The sequence below is a fragment of the Podarcis muralis genome, chromosome 1 (genome assembly GCF_964188315.1).
Source record: "Podarcis muralis chromosome 1, rPodMur119.hap1.1, whole genome shotgun sequence".
Taxonomy (NCBI): Eukaryota; Metazoa; Chordata; class Lepidosauria; order Squamata; family Lacertidae; genus Podarcis; species Podarcis muralis.
In genome coordinates, this window is record NC_135655.1 from 83,837,620 (window position 1) to 83,858,815 (window position 21,196).

Here is a 21,196-nt window from a genome sequence, read left to right on the forward strand (position 1 = left end):
GGGCTTAAAATACCCTCAATCTGTTCAATAACAAAGGGACAATTCTTCTCACCATTAAACAAATTCTTTCTCCTAACCCCAGATGGTTAAGGGCTAGTGCCTGTGCACTGTTTTTTGCTTTCAGGGATATGAGCACAATGTCCACATGCAAGCCTTGGCCCCCAGCATTTTGGTAGGTTACAGGAGGCCATTTTGATCCTTACTGATGTTTCTCTGCAGAGATTTGTTGAGACCCTCTCCTGTCCTACACTGGCCTCTGCCCATCCAATTTAGGACTCTGGGTTGCGTGCAAATTAGCAATATTGGGGAGTGACTATTAAGAGTAGTAAAATGCTTTTATTGTTACCATAGAGAACAGGAAAGGAACATGCATAGACTGGAAAGCCCCAGAGCCAGGCAAGAGTGCAATGGGACAGAGCCAAACCCATCTGAACATAGCAAGAGCCAACTGAGCCCACCCACTTGCCCAGCAAGGACACAGGCACAGATGAACCAATCCCAGCCACTTAGCCAGTATAAGCACAGGCAAAAATTAAACTAATGTGCTCAATCTCTTGGGCAGCCTAGCTGAACAGGAACCAGCTTGAGCAAGGAACTAGGGTGGGGAAGGGGAGGTGAGGAAGGAAGAAAGAGGAGGGTGGACTCATTACCTAGCAGTCCCCCAAAGGTGATGGCGGGGGAGAGAGCAGCGAAGTAGATGAATAGCACAGCTGCGAGGCACTGGCTGTGCAGGGCGTCTTTGAGGTCACTCAGATACTTGGGGTACCTGCGCTTTATGTCCCGCACCAAACCACCAAAGACAATGCCAGTGCGCTTCAAAGGGTCATCCTCCTCCTCGCCTTCTTCCTCCTCCTCAGCTTTTACCTCACAGATCTCTGGAAAGACAGGAACAGAATGGTGGGGGTGAGGGGAAGGGAGAGGGAAGTAGATGCAAGATACCTTCACACCCAGTGCCAGCCTCCAGCATCCCTAGACAGGGCGGACACAGGTTCCTCATCCCTGCCTACTCCAACTTTCAGAAAGTTCCCCCTCCCTCAGCATCAACAAAATTGTGCTGTGTCTCTTTTGAGCTGATGCAGAGGCAAGACATGGACTGTGCTAATCCTTCCTCACCCACAGAATGGCAAGGTACAAAAGGCAAGGAGAGAAGAGACCTTTGGCTTCCTGAACATTCCCTTCTTTGATGGACTTCTTCTGGTCCCGCTCTTTCCTTTTCCTCAGCAGCTCTTTCTGGAAGGTGGCAATTGACTTGAGCAAATCCTTCCCCTCCACTTCTGATGGAGGGATGACAATGCTACAGTCAAGGAACTCATTGATGGCATTGAGCAGGTCCTGGCGGTCATCTGCCATGTAAGCGGCTTCATGGAAATGCTGTCAGCCAACAAGGGAAGATGGTCAGTCAGGCAGAGAGCAGCCCATCACTTATCCTCTGTCCTCCAGTATAACATTGCCTGGTGATGCTATCTCAGACCCAAGACGAGCTCATCAATCTACTTTCAAAGCCAATATTATCTCAGTGTCATCAAAGGACTCTGTAACTCTCTTCTCAGTTCAGATTGACAGCTGTATTAATTCAGTGTCATCGCAACAGCATATGCTCCACCTATCCCTGTTCATTTGATTCCTGTCCTGGCATATCACCATCACTATTTTGGGAGATTGTTGGGGTGCGCTCTCTCTCTCTCTCTCTATATATATATATGGCATTGTTACTGTGAGCATGAGCTCACTAAATCTAATGAAATTTTTATTCAGTGGATATCCATGTATTTTTTTCTTGGTTGTCTATGCACAAAAGTACACAATTTCCCATCTATTCTCTCAATAACAGTTTATCCAAGTGTGAAATATTGTTGAATGTGTTTGACTTGCACCTATTCCATCCTATGAACAGTGGAATGCACTGTAAGATTAAAAATTGCAATAACGTGATTTTTTTTAAGGAAGTTGCTATGGTCAGTTTGCTAGCATACCTTCTTCAGAAGCCAATTCAGGACAGAGTATTTCAAAGCAAATAAAAACAACTTCTAGCAAGTGGGGAAGAGCCTTCAGAAAAATGTTTGATACTTAGAGGAGTGTGTTTGGACAGCATGGTGAAGGAATGCACCAGTTGAGCTATTTGGGGCATCTGAAAGGGCATGTCCACCCAACACATTCCTCTTCCCTGGGTTCTATGTTTTAATGTGCATCAGAAGTCCTTCCAAGGGAGCATTTCTTCCTCTGTGCAGACTGCACAGCCCATGCATATTTACAGTTCCCCACATCCCCCATGCTGGCAAGTCAGGGGTCGTGTGGGCATGCATAAATCATTAGCAGAGTATTCAACCAAAGGAGGAAAATGGCTGGAGGCAAAGGGAAGAGGGTTCATACACAGAGCAGTCTGTGGTGCAGAAATACTGGATCAATTGGCTGACAAAGGTGATGCCAGAGGGGAGCAAACATCCCCTGCCTCCCAGCCTGCCCCCACCATGCTTATCCATGCTTCCTTTTGTCCTGCTGCTTCCCCGCCCTCCCTGTCCTCCAGAAAACTACTCAATCAGAGCAAATAGCAATTCGGGTGTTTTCCTGATTGACATTTGCTCCAGTTTAGCACTAAAGAGTGGGTTTTCCCTGGGAAAGGAGCATAACAAGCAGAAAACCACTCAGACCTGTGCTTTCTAGGCATGGAACAAGTCTACAAACCCTTCCTGACTTGTGCTCCCTTGGCATTGTGCTGCGTCTTCATGATGTTCCCTTTCTAATGCATCTTTCAGCACCTTTGCTGCTACTCTTCTCGTGTCTTCTCCAGCCTGAACCAGCACTCAGCTCCTCCTCACCTTGTCTGACATGAGAGTGGAGATGGAACGTCCGATCTCATGGTAGTCCATGTTGGACTGGCTTGGCCCCAGCAAGACGAAGATGAAGCGAACAGGTATTGGGACTTCCAGGACTGACTCCAAGAACACAGCCTCATTCAAACGGACAAAAGCCATTGTTGGTTGCTCAAGGAACTGAACACAACCTATCAGGAAGGGAAGCATAAGACCATGATGATCAGTGTGGAAGCAACAAGCTTCTGAGATCAGGAAGCATGGTCCAGGTTAGGGAGTCTTAGCAAAATGACACATATGAACACACTTAGGGCATGTCCACACTTCCCCTTGTCCCGTGCTTTCTAGGCATGGTTGCAAGTGGTTTTGCATTTGCCCCACAGCTTTCCCCTGGAAAATATGCTTTTTATGGCTGAACTGGAACAAACAGCAGTCTGCAGAAAACCCAATTTCCTTTTGGTCCAGTTCAGAGGTAAGCTGTAGGTTTTCCCAGGAGAAAGTGGTGGGGCAAACAGAGATGTGGATGGGCCCTTAGCTGCAAGTACCACCTGGCAGTGCCCTCTCTACAATACCTGCTAACAGTGGGCAGTGTGAGTAACACAGGATGCAACATCTGAGTATGCAGAGTTTGAGGTTACTGCCCCATTCCCCTTTTGCAGAAGTGGGGAAGACTGCAACTGAAAAATGACATCTCCATTAATGAGGCTCCATTAATGAGGCTTCTAATTCTGAAGCCACCTCAACAAAGCCAAGCTTCTCTGGAGTTCCCTCCATCCATACCACAGCTAAGCAGAACCTACTAGAGAATTGTCTTTTCACTATCAAGAACCTCTGACGTACCTAGAAATTCTGAGCAGGTTTACAAGCAATCCTATACTTGAGTTGCTGTAACTGAGGGGCTATAGGACCTGACAGAAGCTCGATTATCCTGGCAAAATGCAAAAGGATGCTGCTGTCGTGACAAGCACAGCAGCAGAACACTTCAAATATGCTGGCCAATACATTTTTTTGCCTTTGCCAAGACAGTTTTTAGCCAGGCATATGAAAGGTGAGTGGAGCCATATTACTTCTCCTACCCCATGGTGGGGTTTGAACCCCTCCCCACTTGGGCTGAGAGAGTATAGGTTAAGATGGCTGCTCCACCAGTGTAGCAGCAGCACCGAACCCCTGAACTCCCCATGAGACAATGCCTGCAAAAGGAAGAATGTTACTGTTGTTAAAACCACAGGTCTCCTGATGAGACCTGCTCAAGGCCTCAGTACTAGATTTTGGCTCAGGACTCCTTACCAACAAGCACTACAGTAGCCTCTGCATCATCGGGAATCTTCTCCATCAGCTTGAGATATTTGTGACGATGTCCCTCAGAGCTGTGAAGGTGCATGTTTTTCTGTCTCAACAACAAAGGTTCTCATTAGCCAGGGCTGCCTATGAAAACATTTACTCCCCACAGTGTTGGAGCACCACTTGGCTCTCTAAATGAAAGGGCCATAAAAAGACAGGCTACATTCTGGTTGCTGAAGTCCAATAGTTTTCCTGCTGCTCTCTGTGATTCTAAATGCTCATTTAAGGCAAATTTAGAAATTGATTGTTTTGGCATACGTATGCTATAACATTCATTCATTCACTTGCTTGCTTGCTTGCTTGCTTGCTTGCTTGCTTGCTTGCTTGCTTGCTTTGAAGTTGTTGTTTTTTACAATCAAGTGATGTATATACGTCGTAATAAAAATGAAGAAAATTCAGAGAGTTCCTAAGAATTTTTTTTTCTTTATCCCCCCCCCAAAAAAAAAACCTAGGTGCGTCCTATGGGCCGGTGCGTCCTATGGGGCGAAAAATATGGTATTTCCCCCCACCTCTTGACCAATGCCACTTCTCTTACTTTTCCTTGTTCCTTCCCTGTGACCAGCAGAAATAATGTAAGCTGTGGAAAACATTGAAATCTCTGCACCTTGCTTTGAATTCATTATTTCTTAGCAAGGCCCAGTTAGTAATGAAGGTCTCAGTGTTTTCTTTAGCTCACACAGAGATTTCACTCTACTTATCTTACTTTTCTGTGTATAAGACTAGGGTTTTTTTTACTAAAAAAATGTTTAAAAGGGGGGTAGTCTTATACACGGGGGCAATCTCTCCCCCATTTTCTTAATTTTAAGTCCCCCAAAATAGGGAGCATCTTACACATGGGGGGGGTGTTATACACGGAAAAATACGGTACTCTTCAGAACAATTCAGCTCTCCATGCCTGTTCCTCACTCACCTCTCTATAATCAGGGTCATGGATTCTGGGCTCTGTCATCTCAATGCGCTCTTCTCCCATCAATGGCATGCATGTGTCAACTGCATGGTTGTGGTGGTGATGGTGGTTTCCTACCATAGAGTTCATGCTGGAGTTGGATTGGTTCCGGGGAAAGAATACCTCCTTTTCATCATTAGGGTGGCTGAAGAAAGAATGCGGATGTTAAAGGAACTACAGGACAGTGGCCAGCTTTCTTTGGCTAAAGTTTATTGCAACTCAGAGCTTGACCAAAATGAAAATATGCCTTTCACATCATTTATTCCTGTTGTGTCCACAGCAACAAATCCCTGCTCATCTATTTCCCTGCTTCCGTATCCCCATTTTCCTGACCTTTATATACCCCAAAGTCTTGGTCTCCCTGCCCATATATATCTTAAGCTATGAGTTCCTTTCACCACCACAACTTCACTTAGAGATATCCATTTCACTGCTCCAAGACAGCCAACATCTTTATGTATCTCTAGCTCCTAAGAGGACCTCAGGAACCTCATCAGCTCCCCACGAAAAAAATTATCCTGTTCTCACCCAACTCCCTCTTGCCATTCCATTTTTGTGCAGTCTTTTATGTATTTATACCACTGTTCACTCTTCCTTAATATTCAGCAGCTCTTCCACATGTGACCCTGCCACTCAAAGCCCAACCTGCTGTCTTTCTAATGCCAGCACATTACTTACCTGTGCTTGAGCAGCAGGGCCCTGAGCACATTGGCTCTGTCTTCAGCCTTGATCTGGTCTGATATTATCATGGTTTCTACCACCAGGTGAGCAATGCCAGGTAATGTCGTTTGCTCCAGGTCCAACAAAACAGCTCCTGGGATCAGGAAGACCAATAGCTTTAGGTCATGTAAGATCACTGAAGAGATTTATCAGGCACAAAGTATCTCAGGCTGTTGTCTCCTATCATTTTTCCTGTGCAAAGGAAATTTTAGCTCATACCACTTTGCTTCTGACAGCAATAACAGTACTGTATCTCAATGACTCAGGGCATTATGTTGCTCACTCACAAAAATGTATCTGTACCCCACTGCATGGGATTTCACACATCACTTAATCTCCCCAGAATCTCCCATGGAGTATTTCTCCCTCAACAGGACTTTCCCCCTCACCTTCCCATCCCACATCCTAAACCTGTTCTAGGGGCTCCCTCAACCATCCAGAGCAGATTTAGGGGGCATAGGGAGTGCACAGGAGGAGGAGGAGGGAAGTCCCATTGTGCAGGTGGGCCTCATTCTTTGCACACAACAACTTAGTTGAATCCTGCCCTAAATCTTCAATTGGATCTGAACCTCTTGTGAGAAAAAGCAAACCTTTTCGGTGGCCTCCTTCTTAGCCCAAGACTTCAGTGTTGCACATTCAGCTGCGGGACCAGGCTGCCATGAATGATGGAAAAGATATCCTGGCAATCAGAAGACAACCCACAATTGTCTACCATTCTCTCTCTTTCCCTTGAGAGAGTCTGAATCATGAGAGATCTTGTTGATTTGTGTCTTTTGTTTGCAGGTTGGGATATAGCTTTTATCAAGGTCTTGTCAACATACATCTCAGGACAAAAGCCCAGCCCCACCTTGGTTACTCACCATGGGCAATAGTCTTCCTGAGCTCCAGAAGGCTGCGAAAGGACAGTGAAGCCACATGAGGCTTCCCCCATCGTGCTGTGTCCTCCTCCACATCCTCCTCAAATTTGATCCAGCGCGCTGTCTCCTTCCAGTGCATGTCCTGGTTCTTCTCCACCACTAATTCATTCAACTCCACAAATACCTGTCAGAGGAAAGAAAGGGAACTGAACTGCAGCTGCTTCCTCTGTCCAAGTTCTTTCATGAGAATAGCCTACCTAGCACCTATTGCTGTCGTGGGGTGGTGCTCTTTAGCTCTGTCCTCTTAGCACCAGAAATCCCTGCTGATAACAGAATGCTTAAGACCTGCTATGAGAGAATAGAGATAACTTCAGTGGAAATATGTGCCTGCCTTCATCCTGTGAATCTGATACAGCCTATGGGCCAAGAGTACACAAAGAATATAACTGGAGGAGGTCTAGATTCATATTATCTCAACTGTCTCTAAAGATTTAGGGCTCATCCACACTTCTGCTTTCCCTCAGGGAAAATTACTTGGACCTGTGCTTTCTAGGCATGGCACAAGCAGAAAATGTGGACGAGTCCTTAGTTTCCCCTTCCAGGCCAGCCATTTCTCCTCTTGAAATAGGGCATCTTGTATCAAGAGAGACCCAAAGAGCACAGATTAGGATAAGACTACTTACCTATACTTACCTACTTGCCATGAACTCTGTAGACACTGCTTCAGCCTCACTTTTGGGTAACACAGTCTTATAATGACTATAATTACTGCCTCTGTGGGAAACAATTCACCAACAGGCAACATGGCCAGCACCTGACTGAAGCTACCAATTTTGCCTGTAGATTGTAAGGTCTCCACAAGGCAGGGCCATTACCTCGTGGGGTTTCCTGTCAAGCTTCTTCTTCTTCTTCTTCTTCTTGACAGACTGTGAAGTCAAAGACTTTTTGCTGCTTCTGGTAGTCTGGCTCCGGGAGGGTTTCTTAACCAGATGTCTTCTTACTCCTGGATTATCTTCAAAACGGTGGCCTAGAAAAAAGGCAGGGAAGGAGCAAGGGCAAGCAGAAGAATGAAGAGAAAAGTAACTTGTCCTTCTGTAGCCAGGGTTGTCTGTATGCCATGACTATAACCATGGGAGCACAGTCAGAAATCTGAGCAGCTCAGCTTTCAGCCCCATGTTTCTAGCCCTAAGAGATGGGTAAGCCATACTAGGTGAAAACTTAGCAGTCAGAAGAGGGATGAGCAAAATTTCTGCTAGCTCAGGCTGGGGCATGGAGGCAGTGTTCTGCATAGCTCCTTCCTTCCCCAGCATGTCTATAAGAAACAGAATGAAAAATGAGCCTATTCATTTTAATTTGCTTAACACAAAACACAGAATTAAGCTTTTCTCAGTACACAGCTTGGATAACCTGGGTATGGACTAGGGGTGTTATGTTTCCTTTTTAAAGTAGAGCATACACAGCCCCTCGCTTTTCAGGATTCTGTGGTCTCAAGGTAGCTATGAAAATATCCCACAAGGAGCCAGGCCATTGATCTATCTTGATCAGTACTGTTTACTCCAAAAGGCAGCAGCTCTCCAGCCCTTCTACCTAAGATGCTTCTAACAGGAGACGCTGGATGCTGAACCTGGGGTTTTCTGCATGCAAAACAAATGCTCTACCACTGAGCAATGGCCCCTCTCTGTCCTTGTCTTACTCTACATTCTGACTGTGAAGCAGTTTGCAACACAGCCAGGAAACAGAGGCTTTATTCCCACACATTTGTCCCTGAACACTCTTCCTGAGCAGGTGCAGGTGCTTATGCAATAGATCTCTATCTCAAGAGAGGCACAGATGACTACTGTGATATACTCCATGAAGCATGGCAAAACCTCTGCTCAGCTACAATTTGTTTTGCTGTTTGTTTTCTGGGAGCTGCAGGAACAATGCCAAGGCAGTGGGGGCACATAATGTGCTTATCTGTGGCTGCCAGGGAGTGGGGAGAAGGGTTTTCAGGGCTTTGTAAGTGTCAGTATGGGAAGGGAATTTTATTGTATCGCAGGTATACAGGCACACCCTTTAATATTTTATCTATTACATTTTTTATCATCATCTTCTCCAAGCTCTGGCAGTACACAGTATTCTCCTGCTCCCATTTTATCCTCACCACAACCTTGTGAGGCAGATTAGGCAGAGTGACTGCCCCGTGGTCACCAGTGAGCTTTGTAGCTGAGTTGGCATTTGAACCTGGATCGTCCAAGTCCTAGCCCAACACTGTATCAGGCTGACTCTCCCCACAGCAAACATCTTGACATCTGATTGTCATGCTTTTGAATATTATAATTTGCCCCCTCTGATCAGCATGTTTTTGGAAAACAGTCCACATTTTAGAAGAACTAAATATTCACATACATATGTGTGCTATTTGCATATTATCACATAGTGACAAGATCATTCATATAACTGCATAGTTTAGAATACACAAGGCTGAACTTGGTTTCACAAGATGAGATGTTACAGAGCAAACTTTATTCTGTTTTGCTTTGTGGTACCCTCACATAAATAAATAAAATACCTAGGGCGTAATCTATCAAAAGTTAAGAATGCAAAAGCCCTGCACCATGAGGCCAAAGGCCCACCTAATCCAGCATCCTGCTCTCCAGGGGGGGGGGGGTGTCTGCCAGATGCCTATGGGAAACCCACAAGTACAACATGAGCTCTCTCACCATACATGTTCCCCAGCAAATGGTACCGAAAGGCATGCCAATACTGAAGACAGCACACAGTAATCATAACTAGTAGCCACTGATAGCCTCATCATTAATTTACCTAAACCTCATCCACGTTGGATGGCAGCAAATTCCACAGGATAGCTATGTGAAGAACCTCCCCATATTTAGCCTCATTTGCAGTACTTTGAGATGGAGAGAAAAACTTTTCTGCATCCACCTTCTCTTCACCATGACTATACCTCTATCATATTCCCTATTACTTACCTTTTCCCCAACTAAAAAGCCTCAAATGTAACCTCCCCTCCAAAGGGAGTTCTTCATCACCACTCCCCCCTCCTTGATCATTTGGTTATCTTTTTCTGCTCTTTTTGCAGCTCTATAACACCCTTTTTTGAGGTGAGGTGACTAGAGTATACAGTACTCCAGGTGCAGTTGAACCACAGAGTATTGTAATAGCATTATCAAACTGGTAGTTTCGTTTTCAGTCTCTTTCCTAATGATATCAAACATGGAATTGCCTTTTTTCCAGCTGCTGCACATTGGGTTGCCATTTTAATTGAGCTCTGCACCGTGACCTCGGGATCTCTTTTCTGGTTAGTCACTGTCAGTTCAGACCCTAGAAGTTAGGGTGGGGGGAAATAGCCTAATGTGCATCACTTGACACTTGGTGAAATTAAGCCTCATTTGCTATTTTACCCATGTCCAGTGTGGAGCTTTTGGAGCTCCTCACAACTCCTTTTTGCTTTTACCACCCTGGACAATTTGATGTCATCACACTCTTCATTCCAGATCATTTATGAACAAGTTAAAAAGCAACCTTTTCTGCCTTTCTGTTCTCCCACATCAAAAAGCAGGCAGTGTTTAAGGTAGTGTCTGCCAATGTCTAGACAGGCCTTGGGAGCTTACACCAGAGCAGACATTCTCATGCCATCGGTTCAAATGCTATAGTTGAGGGCTTCTCTGACCTAAAATGGGAGCTGTGGTGTGGTCTCTCTCAGAAAACAGCTGAGAGGGGTTGATTAAGTTAATGGTTCATGCCAAGGGCAACTGTTCAGGGGTTCTCATTTTTCCCCAACAGCAGTGGAATTACTGAAAGGTAGCATAAATTATGAGCAATACAGCACTTCTGGACAGTATTGCCCAAGTGTTCTCAAGATAGTTCAGCTATCCATGCCCTCTTTCTATTCTTCATCTACTTTTAATAAATCTTGGGAGTATGAAATGCAGTAGAATCATAGAGTTGGAAGGGACCCCAAGGGTCATGTAGCCCCAACAGCTTGCAATACAGGAATTTCAACTAAAGCATCCATGACAGATGGTCATCCAACCTCTGCATAAAAACTTCCAAGGAAGAAGAGTCCACCGCCTCTCACGGGAGTCTGTTCCACTGTCAGACAGCTTACTGTCAGAAAGCTCTTCCTGATGTTGTGTCTCCTTTCTTTTAATTTGAATTGATTGGTTCAGGTCCCAGCCTCTGGAGCAGGAGAAAGCAAGCTTGTTCCACGTGACAGTCCTTTAGATTTTTGAAGGCGGTCATCATATCTCCTCTCAGTCTCCTCTGCAATGCTAGGATTCACTCCCCTGTTCCACATTCTCATGGGAAGGACCATTTTACAGCCTGACACCTTGGGAATCTGGGTCACTAACACTGCAATTCTATGCACGCTTACCTCAGTGTAAGTTCCATTGAACTCAATGAAGCTTGCTTCTGAGTAGACATATACAAATTGCACTGTAAATTAAATATAAACAAAATCTATACATTGCCGGAGGGATTTTCCTCCCACTGGCTGTGCGCCTGATTTGAGGCCTGTTGACAGCTGGATACCACACCATCCCATTTACAGCTACATAAGAGTGACAAAAACCAATAAGTGCTCATCAATACTAATGCACTCTAGTTGCTTGGAGCTGCTATTCTGGGGTCATATTATATGTAGCGCTCATAATTTCTATAGGCAAGTTGTACAGTTCATCTGGAGACAGAAATAACATCTGAGGGCAAATATATGTGCGATACAGGTGTATAATTCGTGTACTTGTGTAAAATGTATAAAGCATGTCAGGTGCGATTGTTTGACTATTATAAACATAGAGAATAATATTAGCCTACTCACATGTCAGTCACATACATCTGTGTCCCCCTCCCATGCCTGACATCCCCTTGGAGAGGGATTGAGCAGTGGAGACAGAAGTCGAGTTTGGTGCTTCAAGAACAAGCAGATCTGATGTGGGAGGTCCATAATAAGATCTCCTGCCTTCTTAAAAAAATATTAAATGGCATTTGGTAGCTGCAATTCTGATTGCAGCAGTTTTGGGGGAAAGGAGATTTAACTCTCTTCCCCCGGTGCTGTTTTATTGATGTAAAACCCTTCTGCCCTTAGCACCACATGGGGAAAGTACATGTATCTGTATGGTGCCTATATTCCGCCCCCTCAAAAGGGCCGATAGCAGCTTTAAATTGTAGGATTTAGACATGCTCTAAATCAGCCAGAACTCCAATGAGTAGCAAAGAAAACATTCCTCCTGTACGTCCCAAGATCAGAGCTGCTCACCTATTTCTCTCACTATGTATTCATGATGGAAATTGACCTGGGAGGCTGTGGGCCCCAAAGGAAAGTCTTTGGATAAATAAACACTGCAAGACCCCACTCTGCTTCTCAGCCTGGGCTGACTCAATTCTAGCAAGTACGCTATGTGGTTCTGTCCAGCACTGATAATAGGAACTCCTAGGTGATAAATTAAGACCCAGGGTTTTCTGTGCCACAATATGATTTTAGTGCATATGAGTAGGATTACAAGATGCGTGTTTCACTGTGAGTGTGTCTTCAGAAGAATCAGCATGCGTTGCACTTTATAATATATGTTATAACATTATGCTCATATATCAGGATAAACAGCTTTATGATTTCTTCTTGTGAATGTAACATCCCTTGCCAACCCTGATTTGGTTTGGTTTAGTTTTTATGTGCTTGTCTCGTGACAGTTTATTTTGTTACTTGGGTTATATGGATAAAAATCAACGAAAATAGTTTCAAAAAAAAGAACAACACGACGCTTGTGTAACTGTAACCAAAAACCGTATTTCTAGAAAATACAAATTACAACCTAGAACCAAACTGCAAAATCATGAGCGCAACTATTAGTGTATGAATGAGGAAGTATACACTGTCATTGAGTGTCTTCAGCCTAACCCATCCTTTGTAGATTTGTACAGATAGACTCCATGCCAAAATAACACAAATGCCCGAAAGTATGTTTATGGGATAGGGCAAGGTAAAACTTCCCTGTGCTCTGTATCTACCCAGGGGTAGACAGGATGACCAGATGCAAAGAAGGACAACAGTCCTGTACCTTTAATAATTCTGTAGAAGGAATTTTTTTTTTGCTAATTGTCAAACAGGGATGAGATTGTCTGCACAACTATTAAAGGTCCTGACTTCTTTTGAAACTGGTCACCCAATCAAGACTAGACTCTAAGCAAAGTTGAGGTCAGGTTGTGTGAGGGAATGTGCATATGTGCGCGTATAAGTCTCAGCAGGTACTTACGGGTGGGGTCCAAGTTAGGGTAGCCCAAGTGGTTCTGGATGGCCTCCCATAGGTCATAGTCTTCAAAGTTGAGCGCAAACTCCTCAAAGTCCTCATAGCCAAAAGAGTTACCGACACAGATGGCTATCCCTACTTCTGAGCTGTCTCCTACTCCTGTCTCCTTCACTGCATCCTCTCTGTCTGGAACAGCCATTGCTATGTCCTTAAGAAGGTGGGAGTCGAGGGGCATGTGACAATCACAACATTGGCAAGGAGCAGGACTTAGCAGGTGGACCCTTTCTCTGACTGAAGCTCTTCAGGCAGCACACAATCCAGGAAGCTGATAGGTCCAGTATTCAGGATTTCTTCTGACAGGATTTGAGAGGAAATGCCAGCATACGTCATCTAGGCAAGTGAAAAGTGTAAAGACTTCCCCTGCTTGCTTGGAGTCCAAGGGAGCATATATGTATCCTTGCTCGCTGCCACAGCTCAGTAGGAAGTTTGCTGTAGGAGATCCAATACATGTGCTGCTGGAAGAGGTTCCTTGGCTTGTGGCACTGCCTGTTGTGTCCCCCCACACTCTTTTGGTGTCTCCTCCCACTGAAGCCTGGAAAGCAGCCTATTGGCGTTTCTGTGTCCTGGGGCTCAGAGCTGGCATTTCCATGACGTCTTTTCTGTGCTCTCACATAGAAAGAATCAGCGTATGGGGAGGGACATGGCATAGAGCACAGCCCATACATGCACATGTACATAAACTGAATCCTAATGCCTTTGAAACTTTTCAGCAGTTTGCAACAACACTAGACCCTCTGAGCAGGAAACTGGATCTAATGTGGCCACTCCCTTCAGGAGATAAAATGCATAGATCTCTCAGAAGACAAAAGGTTGCTGATAACTCTGAGCCAAGAAAGTCAGTAGGGAAAATAAAAGTCCTGGGAAGATACAGGGCCTGCCTGACCATCTCAGAATTCCATCCAGTCAATTATGAATGGACAGCATCTTAAGACATAAACTCATAAATCAAAACTGAGCCCTTGGCAACAGAAGACCACATCTAGACTGTGGGTCACTGGCCAGAGCTAGAAAGGAAGTTAAATTTCAAGGCTTTTTCTCTAGTGCACTAAAGCCTAGAGAATCCTCACCAGTGGATTCTGAATACAGTGTTGGGAGTGTAGGTGTGAACTAAGCTGAAGAATGCATGGCAAAGTTCCATGTAGACACTGAGCGTGCATTTTTCTGGCCCTAGTGATTACAGTGGTGTTTCCTTAAAGTACTGTTGAAAGAAACAACTCAGAAATTATTTGCCCTGGTAGTTTTGGGCTGGCAAGAGGATACAGCAGATATTACAGAACTATTGCCATTGACCCACCTCACCCTGGTATGAACAGGATATTATGCAGGAATCAAACCCTGAAAAGGAAGTGGATTTGTAAACAAGAGTTATAAGGGAACCTTGTTTGATTTAACTATGATTTATGTCAGCACACAATAATGCAAAACCATGTTTAATATGGGGACAGGAAAGGAGGGGGAAGGAAGGGGAAAATATTCCCAGAGTGGAGAAGAAATGTGGAAGGGGTTCTAAACACTTGATTTTGGGGAGATAAAGTTGGGAGCCTGACACACTGCACTATCTGTGTAAGGGCCACACTACACATGATGCTAAATGTATCTTTGCATTTAACATGTAATGATTATCCCATCCAGCCCTGAGAGGAAATGTAACCATTTTCTTCCCTGCTGTGGTCCTGAGAAAAAGCCCTTTTCTAAAAATGCTATTTGCATCAGCAGTCACAGATAGATGCCTAGTCGGCTTAATTCAGATGATTCATATCCATCAATCTCCCCACACAACCTATTTCAGTCTGCTTCCTTCCTGGCTTTGGGCCACACTTGTCAAAAGCAAGCACCCAACTTCACCTTTGCAGAGGTAATGGCAGTGCTTGGCACTCACAGAGAAGGATCTGTGGGTGGAAGAAAGCAGTGTTCAAACCATCCCTTGCCTGCTGATTATCCTCTGAAAATGCCCCTAGGTAGCTACCCCCACCCCCCAATTAGACTAGTTTCCAGTTTCCAGTTTTTAGCTCCAGGGAAGGGAATTAATCAGTCCAAGGGAAGGACACTTCCAGGGGAGAATCAGCAGGTGGAAGGCTGCACGCTCCCATCCTGCCTGCTGATTCACCCCCGGAAATGCGCCCCCCACTCCCCACATTAGTGTTATTTTGAGAATTCTGTGTTTCCCTTGCAAGTTCTAGTTTGACCCCTCCATGCCTGAATAATTTGACAAGAGTCTTTACCAGATCTTGCTCTCCTGCTTCCCTGCCATTTACTCATTCCTTGTGGCATTTGTGTTACATATGAATGTTGTTAACATGAGATACATCACCGAAGAAAAACTAGGTTTTACATTCATATCATACATTTTCAGCACAAATTTATTTAAGCCTCACAAGTAAGGGTATCCTACAAGTTAATTTCAAAATATAAGCTAAGTTCCCATTATTTTATTTCAGTGCAGTTCTTTTTCTTACCTCTATTCCAGACTCGCACACCTTATATTCCTTTCAGTAAAGTCATTGCACATTTTAAATAAATCTTTAAGGCAGTGTTTATGCACTGAGACTATCTAATGACTCACAGCAACATTTAGGATATTTTTGACATATTCAGGAGGGCCTGAATAGAGAGGCTTTTTCTTCCTTTCTTATAATACTTGAACTTGGGGGTAGTAGTGGAAGGCATGGCAGGGTGGCAGCACTCGCCTGACTTCCCAATAGCTGAGTCCCTGCTGCTTACCAGGAAGGAGAGGGGGAGGGTGAAGAAGTCCAGCAAAGCACAAATCTACTGATGGAGCTAATCTGCCACTCCTGCCAGTATGTTTGCACTGTGCTGAATTTCCTACTGCTCCCCCACTCCCCTCCTTTCCCATTTAGCAGCAGCAACTCAGCTGTTTGGAGGTCAGGTGAGCATCACTGCCCAACCACACTGTCTGCTATTGCCTAGACTAGAGATCGTCCAAGGAAACTGAATAGTGGGGGATTCCAGACAGACAAAATGAATTACTTATTCACACATCACATATGGAATTTGCTACCACAAAATGTGGGAATGGCCACCAATTTGGACAAGCTTTAAAAATTATTTAGAAAAATTCATGGAGGGCAAGGCTATTAGAGGCTGCTAGTCATGATGGCTACACATACTACCTTCTGAAGCAAAGGCAGCATGCCTCTGAATATCACTTACTGGAGAACAGTGGGAAAGGGCTTTTGTGGGTTTTCCATAGGCATCTCATTCATCCCTCTGAAAAACAGGTTGCTAGACAACATAGGCCTTTGAGCTGATCCAACAGAGCTGCTTTTTTGTTCTTAGGACCTGGACTTAAAGCAGGCATAGGCAACCTTGGCCCTCCAGATGTTTTGGGACTACAACTCCCATGATCCCTAGCTAACAGGACCAGTGGGATGATTAGAATTGTAGTCCCAAAACATCTGGAAAGCCAAGATTGCCTATGCCTGGCTTAAAGTGTGCCTATTTCTGCCTGGAAGATGGAGGCAGTTCTGATGGTAGCTCAAGAGGAATTATTTTTGTGTGGCTTGGGTAAACAATTTGGCACTAGAATAGGTGCAAGTAGGACTTCTTTGTGCTGATCTGAGAGAGTAGAGGGCTCAATTGGGGTCTAGGGAACCAGTTAGGTTTTTAGCTCTTCATAAAAAAGGTGGTCAGAGGAGGTACAAACAGTGCTTGGCAGAATCATGACTGGGGTGGACAGAGAAAACAGGAACAATTATTCTCTGCTTACAATCCTATGCATATTTACTTAAGAGATACTTAAGTCCCATTGAACTCAGAGGCTTATTTCTGAGTAAATATGTGGAGGATTGGATCATAAATCTTCGCAAATACAAAAGCTTGTGGTTATTGATCAATACAGAGAAACAGTAGGCTTAAAGACAAACAAAGAACCAGTTCTTCACACAATGCATAATTAACCTATGGAAGCCGTTGCTAGAAGATATTATAATAGCCATTAATATAAATGAGCATGCAGTGATAGCCAAAAACACAACCTCTTTTAGAGGCGGTATCCATCTAAGTACTTAATATATGAGGGATAAACAAAAGGTACATATACCTTCATTGTGTCTTTCTTGTGAAAGCTACTGCGCAATCTACTTGCCCACTTTTAGTACAAAGGGCTATTGTTCTACGCAGCATAGCAATATTTATGCATTTATAAGCCTCCCATATTCATTCAGTGCTGCACTTGGAGAGAATCTTGGCAGATAGACACCATCACTACCACCCCCACCCCCATCACCAGGGACCCAATCGGAACCTCACTTTTCATATCATCAAGGTCAGCAGAAGCCAGCATCTGAGCCTCAGCTTCATCTGTGGGAATTCGCTGGTAGGTGGCACTCTCCATGGCGGTCATGCTGCCGATACACACCCTCTCCTTCAGGTCGTAGCTTGCCCGTTGCCCACTTGGCACCTGGCTCCAAAGTTTGCGCTTGTCCCAAACTCTGTTATCTTTATATCCAGGGAAACTGTGGAGACCAGCAACAGAGGGTGTGATGTTGGCACAGGCATTGCAATAGGAAAAGTTGTTCCTATAAAAGGAGACAAGCCAGGGAACGAGACGGGCTACGTACTTTTGATCTCTCCTAAACAATCCTGGAAGCAAGGGAGAATGTTGCCTCAGCAGAAACAAGCTATTTCCTAGTGGGAAGGATGAACCCTGCAAACGAACCCTCTCCATCCAATTGATGGAGTATCTTGTTACATCAGAGCTGGTAGCTCTGATGTTCCTTTTTTAGAATTGCACTTCTAAAAACCAAAGCTGCTCAAAGCTTGCTTGGAAAGCAGGTCTTCTGTCTGGGAAAACTGACCTCTAATCTCAGGTGCATGAGGGCCTGTTGTGATGATTGTTAACAATCACATTTGTATCATGTTCTTCAAAGAGCTCAGGGCACTCTACATGGGGGTTATTCCATAATATCCTCACAACATACCCTCAGTGATAGGACAATCTGAGATAGTGACTGGGCCAAGGTCACCCAGAGGGCTTCAAGGCAAAGCAGAGATTTGAGCTTATATCTCCCTAATGCAAGCCCAGAAGCATATAGCACACTGATGGCATCACACATGTTTCTCAGTTATGAAAAGAAAGATCCACACTCCCTAGCTATTTACAAATTCCAAGACTGAACTTGGAAATTGGAAATAGGTTCTAGAACTAAACTTGGATTACATGTGACTCAAATTAAGGCCAGTCCCACCTGTGTTTGGGTCTTCAGAATAATATTTTGGTCATGAATTGGGTACATACAAGCACCTTTCTTTCACTACCCACAACATCTGTATCCCATCTGAAGCTCAAACCATGTAAAGAGCTGAGCCCTCTTACCTTTTGGAAGAAATAGGTCCCTTCTCTGGCAGCAGATCGGAGAGATAAGGGAGTGGAGAGAGGTGACTGCATTCCTCTGCCACATGAAATGGCAAAGGGCATGGGCTGCCACAGGCTTTCTCCTCCACCTCCTCCTCCTCTTCCTCCTCATCACTCCCAATGATAAACTGTAATGAAGCAAAGCAAAGAGCATATCTGGCACAGCAGTCAGGAAGCCTGGGAAATGCCACTCCTATTGCCCTGACTAAGACTGACAAAAAGAAGGAAGGCTGTGAGTCTTTATCATTTGGAAAACTGCCATCCACCCATTCACCCCCCCATATGCATCATACTATCCAGCTGTTTCATACTACAGTGGTACCTTGGTATATGAACTTAATCCGTTTCGGAAGTCTGTTCTTAAACCAAAGCGTTCTTAAACCAAGGTGTGCTTTCCCATAGCAGCAGGGGACTCAATTTACAAATAGAACACACTCAATGGAAAGCAAAACATGTTCTTATTCCAAGGCAAAGTTCACAAACCAAAACTACTTCTTCCAGGTTTGCAGCGTTCTTAATCCAGGTTGTTCATAAACTAAGCTGTTCTTAAACCAAAGTACCACTGTATGTGATTATTCCATCAGTCTTTAACAGATAATGCACATGCACACAATCACATACAATCAGGTTTGGCCCCCAAAATTTTGCTGCCTATGGCAGAACAACAAATGACACACACACATACCCAAGTCGAGGCTGGCCAAGTTCTTTTGGCGTCTGAAACAGAAAAGGTCAAAAGCACCTCACTCTAGAAATAAATACACAAAAATACATGAAATAACTAACACTTTGCTATCTTTTCATGATGCTAAAAACCTGCCTGAGGTAACACCCACACTCTGACTAATAGTCGGGTCAGCCAGCACTAAAAAATATCTGCACTGCCTCATCGTAACACAGGGGGTACTGGAAATCTTTCAACCTTGTTTCCACCGTACCTAATTCTTGTATATGCATCTCCAAGCCCATGGCCCTTGTTGCTGTGTGAGCAGGAAATCTCTCACCTCAATGCTTCCTTCTGCCAGCCCTGCTTTTGGTTTGCCATGAGACTCTCCTTTGGGAGAGGCTTCAAGGTCAGACTCTGCCGAGGCATCCTTCTCTAGAACCTCCTCCCCTTCAGATTCTGCTTCCTCTTCTTCCTCCTCCTCTTCTTCCTCTTCCTCCACCTCCTGGATGGTGGGGGTGACATCAGAGGGAGGTACAGAGGTCTTTCTTGGTTTTTTCTTTTTCTTCTTCTTTCTGTCAGAGTGGGGAAGTCTCTTCTTGTAGGGGAGAGGCAGGTGGGTGGAGAGGGGGTGATGGATGTGGTGGGATGTCTGGCGATGGACTGTGGGAAAGAAACAGAGGGAGGGATTGCATCATGGAGAGAGGGCAGGAAAGCATCCTGCAGGGAATGGCAAACAGGGATTGGGGAAGAAAAGGCAGAAAACACCTACACTCTATTTTAGCAAGCTTTTCTTGTCCCTGCTAGGATTCCCACTGCAACACACCCAAAGAACTCAGGAAGCTGAGTCAGACCACTGGTCCATCTAGCTCAGTACTGTCTATATTGACTGGCAGTGACTCTGCAGATCTAGCTGGAGATGCTGAGGATTGAATATGGGACCTAGTGTATGCAAAGCACGTGCTTTACCACTGAGCAATGCCCCCCCCCCCTCCAGCAACACAGCCATTTCTTTCTCAGTCACTGTAAGAAAGAAACTACAGCATCTGCTTCATATGGTTTAAACTTTCTAAGAGGTAAAGGCAAAGGTAAAGGACCCCTGGATGGTTAAGTCCAGTCAAAGGTGACTATGGGGTGCGGCACTCATCTCACTTTTCAGGCCAAGAGAGCTGGCATTCATGGGGGTAGACAGGATTTTTGTTAGGGAGGACAGGACTTTGTTAGGGGTGCAGGACTTTTGCAAGTGGGGGCAGAACCAATGTGATTGGTCAGTTAGTTAAATATTTTGATTGCTTTACTTGATCTAGGGGAGACAGCTGCCCCCCCTTGGCATTTGTCCACAGACAGCTTTCCGAGTCATGTGGCCAGCATAACTAAACCGCTACTAGTGCACAGGACACCGTGATGAGTGCCAGTGCACACGGAAACCGCTGTTTACCACCACAGCAGTACCTATTTATCTACTTACACTATTTATCCACTTACACTGGTGTGCTTTCGAACTGCAAGGTTGGCAGAAGCTGGGACAGAGCAATGGGAGCTCATCACCATCACACAGATTCAAACCACTGACCTTCTGATTGGCAAGCCCAAGAGGCTCAGTGGTTTAGACCACAGCGCTCCGGCATCCCTTTCTAAGAGAAAGGTACCCCAAAAATATCTCAGAATTGCAATACTAAGGCCAATACTCAGTTCCTGTTGCCTCCATGATACAGCATTTCCACAGTTCTCTCTCTCTCTCTCTCTCTCTCTCTCTCTCTCTCTCTCTGTGTGTGTGTGTGTGTGTGTGTGTCTTCCCAGCAAATATAATATCCTCCCTAAGCAGTGGACCTCACAGATTTGCCATTCTCAGTCTTTAACATGGAAAGTGATTTGAAAATGAAATCAGACATAAATCAGTAAACTGCAGTTATCAGAAAGCCACTCCATCCTGCTTGGATTCAGTATTTCCCCTCAATCTAACTTTGCAAAACTCTGTAACTCTATCTCAACCATTAAGCATTACCAGGATCTATTTTAAGAAAAAGAACAAAATTGAGTCAGGATCAGCTTTACCACAACATGGCTGTAGGTGGCAGCCTAGGGTAAGACTTTTGCTAAAGCAACAGATGGCATGCTATATAAAGGGGCAAAAACAACGAATTTCACTTCACTGAGTAAGTAACAGCAGCAG

At 44.7% G+C, this 21,196-nt stretch overlaps 1 protein-coding gene across 2 annotated transcripts in view; it reads right to left on the reverse strand.

The window, feature by feature from the left end:
- Nucleotides 1-21,196, reverse strand: part of SLC4A3 (solute carrier family 4 member 3) — a 46,116-nt gene that overhangs the window by 10,071 nt on the left and 14,849 nt on the right. For both annotated transcript variants that reach the window (XM_077933719.1, XM_028740776.2), the window contains exons 4-14: nt 19,364-19,686; nt 18,321-18,487; nt 17,255-17,460; nt 7,550-7,701; nt 6,678-6,858; nt 5,776-5,911; nt 5,062-5,242; nt 4,098-4,197; nt 2,817-3,001; nt 1,155-1,371; nt 651-875 (exon numbers count right to left, since the gene is read on the reverse strand). In XM_077933719.1, coding sequence (XP_077789845.1) covers nt 651-875; nt 1,155-1,371; nt 2,817-3,001; nt 4,098-4,197; nt 5,062-5,242; nt 5,776-5,911; nt 6,678-6,858; nt 7,550-7,701; nt 17,255-17,460; nt 18,321-18,487; nt 19,364-19,686 — 2,073 coding nt within the window. The remainder of the gene's footprint in view (nt 1-650; nt 876-1,154; nt 1,372-2,816; nt 3,002-4,097; nt 4,198-5,061; nt 5,243-5,775; nt 5,912-6,677; nt 6,859-7,549; nt 7,702-17,254; nt 17,461-18,320; nt 18,488-19,363; nt 19,687-21,196) is intronic.